Source organism: Triticum dicoccoides, chromosome 4B (genome assembly GCF_002162155.2).
Source record: "Triticum dicoccoides isolate Atlit2015 ecotype Zavitan chromosome 4B, WEW_v2.0, whole genome shotgun sequence".
Taxonomy (NCBI): Eukaryota; Viridiplantae; Streptophyta; class Magnoliopsida; order Poales; family Poaceae; genus Triticum; species Triticum dicoccoides.
The window spans coordinates 664331957-664343062 of NC_041387.1; the positions used below are offsets into that span (position 1 = coordinate 664331957).

Sequence of the window (11106 nt, forward strand, 5' to 3'; positions counted from 1 at the left end):
GATGTACACACGTGCCATACACATCGTAATATGTTCTCTTTTTAGTACATGTTTCTTTCTTTTTCTTCCCTCTCTGCTGTCTAGAATGTCTAGTAAATTTATTTATATGTGATTCTCTTTTGTATTGCGTGAAGGAGGACTGGTTACCATCTAAATATCTAACATTGATCTATTCTTGCCTCAAAGTCCAGTTAATTAATTGCATAAATTTCTTCTATAATATGCAGGCCTTCAGCTCGAGAATTGGCATAGATGTTTCAAGGGTTTCTGAACGACTGGGAGCATTGGTATGATAGTAAATGGATTTATGCAAAATATATAAATAACTATATAAAATGATTATCCCATGGATGGTACATAGAAGTCTAGCTATTAATCGACCAAGTAGGGGATGGAAACACCTTAACTAGCCAGTAATTCATGTCTAAGCTCGGGCTCGTGTGCACTCGATGAACAATAAATTCAAAAAAATAGTAAAAAAATCAAATAATTCTGGAAGTTTATGACATGGAAGATGCTCATGTGCAGAATAAGCATGCACATTTTTGAGGTGTTTGGACATTCGAGGACCTCTAGATAAAAAGTCCAAATAGTGTTCTTTTTCAAAGTTTCTTTCAGAGCCATTTTTTGTTTTTTAGACACAGCCTCCTATAATGTCCAAACACAATGATTTTTTGCATGCACATCGCGCATTCGAGCATATCTCGGATGCCAAGTTTTATTAGATTTTTTGAATGTTGTTGTAATTATATTTGAATTTGATGTTCACACCTAGGTGCAATTAATGCACCTGGGCACCGAATCATGACACTCTTAATTAATTCTGCACCTGGGCACCGAATGGCCGCATTTTTAATTAGCTAGTTACAGTCTTATCCATGTTAACTTCACAACATGATCGATGTATGACAAAGATGTTGATTGGTCTTCGATCAATAGTCACCTAGCATAAATTTATATTAACATGTTTTGGGTTGTCATAGTTTGTTGTATGTTGTTAATTGAGATAAAGTTTAAAAGTGTTCTATATTATCCCACCCTCATAGATTTAGTGTTGTATAAACCGAACATTCTCTTGAAAATGCTTGTCTTGTTTGGTCATCTAAATGTGCAGAGCCGACTCTTTTCGCACGAAAAGCAGGCACCATCGTGCATGCGCAGCATTGAGGTCCCCAAGTACACTGATGGGACCAACGTAACTCCTCCCAAGGAGCTCATCAGCAACAACGATATAGGTGGAACTAATAAGGTACCCAACCCCGAGTGTGAGTATTGGGCTGAGCAAGATCAATTGATGTGGAGTTCCCTTCTTGTGTCAATATCAACAGAGTTAATCGAGTAGGTGTGGGTTGTGTCAACCATGGTTGAGCCTTGGTCTACCTTTGGGTGCATGTTCTCCGCTCATCCATGTAACTAGAAAATATGAGGAAGAATGTCTCTTGGTAAATGACTACTTCAACAAAGTAAAGGAACTCGTCAAACTATGGCCATGCTAGTATCTCCTCTCGCCAAAGATGACATGGCCTCCTATGTGTTCTGTTACAATCCCTCGTTGTCATTGATCACAACTCAAACAGACCCAGTATCCCTTGGTGAGTTGTATTATCATGTACTTTCTTTTCAAATCATGTTGGAGCAGCCATACCTCTGCTTCCAAGGCAACATTACTCCACCTGGGCGTGGTGGCGGGGAAACATGTCATAAATCATGAAATCCCAATAGGGAGTATCTAAGAGATGCACTTTCACAATGTTGCAAGCTCCAAATTGATCTAAGCATTATATATTTGTTAAGGTGAGTTCTTAAGATATAGAATTGTAAACATGTTGTACATTAGCTCATCCTCCTAGATTTCCGCTACCCTCTCCTCCCTCCCACAGTTACCGCCTCCTCCCTTCTCTATAGACACCACCTCTTACTTCCCCATCCTCCTTTCCCCTCGCTACTGCTAGAGACTAGTGGTAGAGCTAAGTCCCGACACGGGTTGATGAAGGCAGCAGTGGGTATATCTCTGCTCCGATAGCCTTTTATGGAGATATGCGATTTACGGGTGATAAATAGAGGCAAAGGGTGTGGTTGTGTAGCGATGGTGGTGGTGTTTCCGATTGGACTAGCGGTCTCTCGAGATGAGTCATTGGTGGATGCGGCCCCATCTGCAGGTACGCGGGCAACAAAAAGAACCTTCTACATTCCAACACTAGTCCTCCGCTTGTTTCACGGATGGCGGCATGCTCTTGTGTTGCTAGGCAATTGCCATAACGGGTCGCACGGTCTTAAACCTTCATATCGGCTGATACGTCTCTAACGTATCTATAATTTTTGATTGTTCCATGCTATTATATTATCCATCTTGGATGTCTTATATGCATTTATATGCTATTTTATATTATTTTTGGGACTAACCTATTAACCTAGAACCCAGTGCCAGTTTCTACTTTTTCCTTGTTTTTTAGTTTTACAGAAAAGGAATACCAAACGGATTCCAATTGACCTGCCAATTTACGGAGATTCTTTATGGACCAGAAGAAGCCCCCGAAGCAAAAGAGTTGGGCCAGAAGAGTCCCGAGTCATCCACGAGGGTGGAGGGCGCGCCCTCCTACCTCGTAGCTGACTCGGAGACCCCCCTGACGTGAAACCGACACTAAAAGTTCCTATAATTACAGAAACCCTCGAAAATAAACATAGATCAGGAGTTTCGCCACCACAAGCCTCTATAGCCACCAAAAACCAATCGGGACCCTGTTTCGGGACCTTACCGGAGGGGGGATCCATCACTGGTGTCCATCTTCATCATCCTGACGCTCTCCATGGCGATGAGGGAGTAGTTCACCCTCGGGGTTGAGGGTATGTACCGGTAGCTATGTGTTGGTCTCTCTCTCTCTCTCTCTCTCTTGTGTTCTTGATTTGGCACGATCTTGATGTATCGCGAGCTTTGCTATTATAGTTGGACCATATGGTGTTTTCCCCTCTCTACCTTCTTGTAATGGAATGAGTTTTGCCTTTGAAGTTATTTTATCGGATTGAGTCTTTAAGGATTTGAGAACACTTGATGTATGTCGTGCATGTGCTTATCTGTGGTAACAATGGGATATTCACGTGCCCCACTTGATGTATGTTTTGGTGATCAACTTGCCGGTTCTGTAACCTTGTGAACTTATGCATAGGGGTTGGCACACATTTTCGTCTTGACTCTCCGATAGAAACTTTGGGGCACGTTTTGAAGTTCTTTGTGTTGGTTTTAATAGATGAATCTGAGATTGTGTGATGCATATCGCATAATCAAACCCACAGATACTTGTGGTGACATTGGAGTATCTGAAGGAAATATGACCTAGAGGCAATAATAAAGTTATTATTTATTCCCTTATTTCATGATAAATGTTTATTATTCATGCTAGAATTGTATTAACCGGAAACTTAGTACATGTGTGAATACATAGACAAAACATAGTGTCCGTAGTATGCCTCTACTTGACTAGCTCATTAATCAAAGATGGTTATGTTTCCTAACCATAAACATGTGTTGTCATTTGATGAACGGGATCACATCATTAGGAGAATGATGTGATGGACATGACCCATCCGTTAGCTTAGCATTATGATCGTTACAGTTTCATTGCTACTGCTCTCTTCGTGACTTATACATGTTCCTCAGACTATGAGATTATGCAACTACCGAATACCGGAGGAACACTTTGTGTGCTACCAAACGTCACATGGGAGATTGTAAAGGTGCTCTATGGGTGTCTCCAAAGGTGTTGGTTGGGTTGGCATATATCGAGATTAGGATTTGTCACTCCGTGTTTCGGAGAGGTATCTCTAGGCCCTCTCGGTAATACTCGTCACTATAAGCCTTGCAAGCATTGTGACTAATAAGTTAGTTGCGGGATGAAGTATTATGTAACGAGTAAAGAGACTTTCCGGTAACGAGATTGAACTAGGTATGATGATACCGACGATCAAATCTCGGGCAAGTGACATACCGATGACAAAGGGAACAACGTATGTTGTTATGCGGTTTGACCGATAAAGATCTTCGTAGAATATGTAGGAGCCAATATGAGCATCTAGGTTCCGCTATTGGTTATTGGCCGGAGATGTGTCTCGGTCATGTCTACATAGTTCTCGAACACATAGGGTTCGCACGCTTAATGTTCGATGACGATTTGTATTATGAGTTATGTGTTTTGATGACCGAAGTTTGTTCCGAGTCCCGGATGAGATCACGGACGTGACGAGGGATCTCTAAATGGTCGAGACGTAAAGATCAATATATTAGAAGGCTATATTCGAACATCGGAAAGGTTCCGAGTGATTCGGGTATTTTCCGGAGTACTGGAGAGTTACGAGAATTCACCGGGGGAAGTAGTGGGCCTTAATGGGCCATACGGGAAAGGAGACAAGGGCCTCAAGGGGTGGTCGCGCGCCCCTCCATGGGCAGGTCCAAATTGGACTAGGAAGGGGCGGCGCCCCCTCCTTCTTCTCCCCTCTTCCTCCTTCCCTTCCTTCACCTAGTTGGAATAGGAAGGGGGGGGGGTGAATCCTACTTGGACCGAGAGTCCAAGTAGGACTCCCCCCTTTGGCGCGCCCCCTCTAGGGCCGGCCTCCTCTTCCTTCCTCCTTTATATACGTGGGCAGGGGGCACCCCAAAGGCACTCCAAGATTGGTGTTAGCCGTGTGCGGTGCCCCCCTCCACAGTTACACACCTCGGTCATATCGTCGTAGTGCTTAGACGAAGCCCTGCACCGGTAACTTCATCATCACCGTCGCCACGCCATCATGCTGACGAAACTCTCCCTCGACCTCAACTGGATCAAGACTACGAGGGACGTCATCGAGCTGAACGTGTGCTGAACGCGGAGGTGCCGTATATTCGGTACTTGGATCGGTTGTATAGCGAAGACGTTCGACTACATCAACCGCGTTAACTAAACACTTCCGCTTTCGGTCTACGAGGGTACGTGGACACACTCTCCCCCTCGTTGCTATGCATCACCTAGATAGATCTTGCGTGATCGTAGGATTTTTTTTTTGAAATTACTGCGTTCGTCAACAGTATCTATGTGACATAAGGGTTTTGGTTGATTTGTGTCTTAAGGTGTTATTTTACTACGAAATCTAGGGTTGTTTGTGACACTTATAGGAATAGCCAAATGGATTGATCGGAAAGAATAACTTTGAGGTGGTTTCGTACCCTACAATAATCTCTTGGTTTGTTCTCCGGTATTAGTGACTTTGGAGTGACTCTTTGTTGCATGATGAGGGATTGTTATATGATCTAATTATGTTATCATTGTTGAGACAACTTGCACTAGTGAAAGTATGAACCCTAGGCCTTGTTTCCTAGCATTGCAATACCGTTTTCACTCACTTTTACCACTTGTTACCTTGCTGTTTTTATAATTTCAGATTAAAAAAACCTATATCTACTACCCATATTGCACTTGTATCACCATCTCTTCGCCGAACTAGTGCACCTATACAATTTACCATTGTATTGGGTATGTTGGGCACACAAGAGACACTTTGTTATTTGGTTGAAGGGTTGTTTGAGAGAGACCATCTTCATCCTACGCCTCCCACAGATTGATAAACCTTAGGTCATCCACTTGAGGGAAATTTGCTACTGTCCTACAAACCTCTACAGTTGGAGGCCCAACAACGTCTACAAGAAGAAGGTTGCGTAGTAGACATCAAGCTCTTTTCTGGCGCCGTTGCCAGGGAGGTTAGTGCTTGAAGGTATATCTTTAGATCTTGCAATTGAATCTTTTAGTTTCTTGTTTTATCACTAGTTTAGTTTATAAAAGAAAACTACAAAAATGGAATTGAGGTTGCCTGATATGCTTCATCTTTTTAATATCTTTCGTGAAAATGATCGAAAGGAAAATTGTGCCCGAGTGTTAGAAGAAGAATGCATTAAAATGTTTGGCACTAAATATTTGAATGATGAGCATGATTGCAATGTTGTTAGTATGAATTCCTTGAATATCCATGATGCTAATGATATGCAAAGCTACAAGCTTGGGGATGCTATGTTTGATGAAGATGGTATTTTTTTGTCCCCGAAGTTTTGATGAGAATATTTATTATGATGAAAGCATGCCTCCTATTTATGATGATTATATTGATGAAAGTGGGTTTGGAAGAGTGTCATCTTTAGTAAGTAATGATCCCACTATTTTTGAGGGTGTTGAATCTTATTGTGATAATTATGAAAGTGGATTTGGAGAGGTCATGACTTTATTTAGTGATCAATCCACTATTTCGGAAGAGGTTCCAATTGATTATGGGAACAAGTTACTATCTATGATGATTATTGTGATGACATGTATGCTATAAAGAATAATAATAACCATGAAACTTGTCATCTTGATTTTAATTTTCAATTGGATTATTCCTGCATGATTGTTATTTTGTTGAGTTTGCTCTCACTACTATCCATGAGAAGAAATTTGCTTATGTGGAGAGTAGTAAAGTTTCTATGCTTGTAGATCATGAAAAGAATGATTTATGTGATGGTTATATTATTGAATTCATTCGTGATGCTACTGAAAAATATTATGAGGGAGGAATATATGCTTGTAGGAATTCTAATAATATCAAGTTTCCTCTCTATGTGTACAAAATCTTGAAGTTATACTTGTTTTGCCTTCCTATGCTAGTTGATTCTTGTTCCCGTAAGTTGTTTGCTCACAAAATCCCTAGGCATAGGAAGTGGGTTAGACTTAAATGTGCTAGTCATATTCTTCATGATGCTCCTTTTATGTTTCAATTCTTATCTTTTATGTGAGCATCATTGACATCATCATGCCTAGCTAAAAAGGCATTAAAGAAAACTGCTTGTTGGGAGACAATCCAATATTTACCCTTACTGTTTTTGTGTGTTAGCATGATTAAGCTACTGTATTATTCATGTTTTATAGCTTTTGTTTCAATAAAGTGCCAAGTAAGACCTTTAGGATAGCTTATGGTGATAGTTGTGTTGATCCTGCTGAAAATCAGAAACTTTTGCACCCAGTAAATTAGTTTTAATAATTCACAGAAATGTGCTTTTGATCTGATTATTTTTCTCTAGATTGGTACACAAATTTCTCAGGCTTTCCTAATTTGGCTGAATTTTTCGAGTTACACAAGTATTCGAGAGTTACAGATTACTACAGACTGTTATGTTTTTGACAGATTCTGTTTTCTATGTGTTGTTTGCTTATTTTGATGAATCTATGAGTAGTATCGGATGGTATGAACCATGGAGAAGTTGGAATACAGTATATATAAGACCAATATGAATTTAGAATGAGTTCACAACAGTACCTAAGTGGTGATTTATTTTCTTATACTAATGGAGCTCATGAGATTTTCTGTCGAGTTTTGTGTTGTGAAGTTTTCAAGTTTTGGGTAAGGATTTGATGGACTATGGAATAAGGAGTGGAAAGATCCTAAGCTTGGGGATGCCCAAGGCACCCCAAGTTAAAGTTTAAGGACAACCAAAAGCCTAAGCTTGGGGATGCCCCGGAAGGCATCCCCTCTTTCATCTTCGTCTATCGGTAACTTTACTTGAGGCTATATTTTTATTCACCACATGATATGTGTTTTGCTTGGAGCGTCATTTTCTTTTATTTTGTTTTGCTTGCTATTTGAATAATATCCCAAGATCTGAAATTCTTAGATGTTAGAGAGTCTTCACATAGTTACATAATTATTCGAATATCTTTCGGAGTAGTTTGTCATTTGCTCTAGTGCTTCACTTATATCTTTTTAGAGCATGACGGTGGTTTTATTTTGAAGAAATTGATGAACTCTCATGCTTCACTTATATTATTTTTAGAGTCTCTAAAGAGCATGGTAATTTTCTTTGGTTATGAATTTAGTCCTAATATGATGGGCATCCAAGAGGGATATAGTAAAAACTTTCATATAAAGTGCATTGAATACTATGAGAAGTTTGATTCCTTATGATTGTTTTGAGATATGAGGATGGTAATATTAGAGTTATGATAGTGAGTAATTGTGGGTTGTAGAAATACTTGTGTTGAAGTTTGTAATTCCTGTAGCATGCACGTATGGTGAACCCTTATGTGGTGAAGTCGGAGCATGATTTATTTTTTGATTGTCTTCCTTATGAGTGGCGGTCGGGGACGAGCGATGGTATTTTCCTACCAATCTATCCCCCTAGGAGCATGTGCGTAGTACTTTGTTTCGATAACTAATAGATTTTTACAATAAGTATGTGAGTTCTTTATGACTAATGTTGAGTCCATGGATTATACGCACTCTCACCCTTCCACCATTGCTAGCCTCTCTAGTACCGCGCAACTTTCGCCGGTACCATATACCTTCCTCAAAACAGCCACCATACCTACCTACCATTCTGAGATATATTGCCATGAAACTTTCCACCGTTCCGTTTATTATGGAATGCTTCATCATTGTCATATTGCTTTGCATGATCATGTAGTTGACATAGTATTTGTGGCAAAGCCACCGTTCATAATTCTTTCATACATGTCACTCTTGATTCATTGCACATCCCGGTACACCGCCGGAGGCATTCACATAGAGTCATATTTTGTTCTACGTATCGAGTTGTAATTCTTGAGTTGTAAGTAAATAGAAGTGTGATGATCTTCATTATTAGAGCATTGTCCCAATGAGGAAAGGATGATGGATACTATGATTCCCCCACAAGTCGGGATGAGACTCCAGACGAAAAAAAGAGGCCAAAAAAAAGAGAATGCCCAAAAAACAAAAAAACAAAAAACATGAATGAGAGAAAAAGAGAGAAGGGCAATGCTACTATCCTTTTACCACACTTGTGCTTCAAAGTAGCACCATGATATTCATGATAGAGAATCTCATATGTTGTCACTTTGATATACTAGTGGGAATTTTTCATTATAGAACTTGGCTTGTATATTCCAATGATGGGCTTCCTCAAAATGCCCTAGGTCTTTGTGAGCAAGCAAGTTCGATGCACACCCACTTAGTTTCTTTTTGAGATTTCATACACTTATAGCTCTAGTGCATCCGTTGCATGGCAATCCCTACTCACTTACATTGATATCTATTGATGGGCATCTCCATAGCCCATTGATATGCCTAGTTGATATGAGACCATCTCCTTCTTTTTGTCTTATCCACAACCACCATATTCTATTCCACCTATAGTGCTATATCCATGGCTCACGCTCATGTATTGCGTGAAAGTTGAAAAAGTTTGAGAACACCAAAAGTATGAAACAATTGCTTGGCTTGTCATCGGGGTTGTGCAAGATTTGAATATTTTGTGTGATGAAGATGGAGCATATCCAGACTATATGATTTTGTAGGGATAGCTTGCTTTGGCCATGTTATTTCAAGAAGACATGATTGCTTTATTAGTATGCTTGAAGTATTATCTTTTTATGTCAATATTAAACTTTTTGTTTTGAATCTTCCGGATCTGAATGTTCCTGCCACAATAGAGAAGATTACATTGATAAATATGTTAGGTAGCATTCCACATCAGAAATTCTGTTTTTATCTTTTACCTACTCGAGGACGAGCAGGAATTAAGCTTGGGGATGCTTGATACGTCTCCAACGTATCTATAATTTTTTATTGTTCAATGCTATTATATTATCCATCTTGGATGTTTTATATGCATTTATATGCTATTTTACATGATTTTTTGGACTAACATATTAACCTACAGCCCAGTGCCAGTTTCTGTTTTTTCCTTGTTTTTGAGTTTAAAAGGGAATACCAAATGGAGTCCAATTGACCTGCCAATTTATGGAGATTTTTATGGACCAAAAGAAGCCCCCAAAGCAAAAGAGTTGGGCCAGAAGAGTCCCGAGTCATCCACGAGGGTGGAGGGCGTGCCCTACCCCCTAGGCGCGCCCCCTACCTCATGGATGACTCGGATACCCCCCTGATGTGAAACCAACGCCAAAAATTTCTATAAATACAGAACCCCCCAAAAGAAACAAAGATCGGGAGTTCCGCCTCCGCAAGCCTCTGTAGCCACAAAAAACCAATCGGGACCCTGTTCCGGCACCCTACGGAGGGGGATCCATCACTGGTGGCCATCTTCATCATCCCGGTGCTCTCCATGACGAGGAGGGAGTAGTTCACCCCCGGGGCTGAGGGTATGTACTAGTAGGTATGTGTTTGATCTCTCTCTCTCTCTCTCTCTCTCTCTCTCGTGTTCTTGATTTGGCATGATCTTGATGTATCGCGAGCTTTGCTATTATAGTTGGATCATATGGTGTTTTACCCCCTCTACGTTCTTGTAATGGATTGAGTTTTCCCTTTGAAGTTATCTTATCGGATTGAGTCTTTAAGGATTTGAGAACACTTGATGTATGTCTTGCATGTGCTTATCTATGGTGACAACGGGATATTCACGTGCCCCACTTGATGTATGTTTTGGTGATCCACTTGCGGGTTCTGTGACCTTTTGAACTTATGCATAGGGGTTGGCACACGTTTTCGTCTTGACTCTCCAGTAGAAACTTTGGGGCACTCTTTGAAGTTCTTTGTGTTGGTTTGAATAGATAAATCTGAGATTGTGTGATGCATATCGTATAATCAAACCCATGGATACTTGTGGTGACATTGGAGTATCTTGGTGACATTAGGGTTTTGGTTGATTTGTGTCTTAAGGTGTTATTTTACTACAAACTCTAGGGCTGTTTGTGACACTTATAGGAATAGCCCAATGGATTGATCGGAAAGAATAACTTTGAGGTGGTTTTGTACCCTACAATAATCTCTTCGTTTGTTCTCCGTATTAGTGACTTTGGAGTGACTCTTTGTTGCACGTTGAGGGATTGTTATATTATCTAATTATGTTATCATTGTTGAGAGAACTTGCACTAGTGAAAGTATGAACCCTAGGCCTTGTTTCCTAGCATTGCAATACTGTTTTCACTCACATTTACCACTTGCTACCTTGCTGTTTTTATAATTTCAGATTACAAAAACCTATATCTACTATCGATATTGCACTTGTATCACCATCTCTTCGCTGAACTAGTGCACCTATGCAATTTACCATTGTATTGGGTGTGTTGGGGACACAAGAGACTCTTTGTTATTTGGGTGCAGGGTTGTTTGAGAGAGACC

The 11106-nt window shown here is 40.2% G+C and overlaps 1 protein-coding gene across 2 annotated transcripts in view; it reads left to right on the forward strand.

Moving 5' to 3' along the window:
* LOC119292173 (transcription factor bHLH168-like) overlaps positions 1-1662 on the forward strand; it is a 5239-nt gene extending 3577 nt beyond the window's left edge. For both annotated transcript variants that reach the window (XM_037571004.1, XM_037571005.1), the window contains exons 4-5: positions 228-287; positions 1115-1662. In XM_037571004.1, coding sequence (XP_037426901.1) covers positions 228-287; positions 1115-1342 — 288 coding nt within the window. In that variant the 3' untranslated portion in view covers positions 1343-1662. The remainder of the gene's footprint in view (positions 1-227; positions 288-1114) is intronic.
* Positions 1663-11106: the final 9444 nt, after the last annotated feature.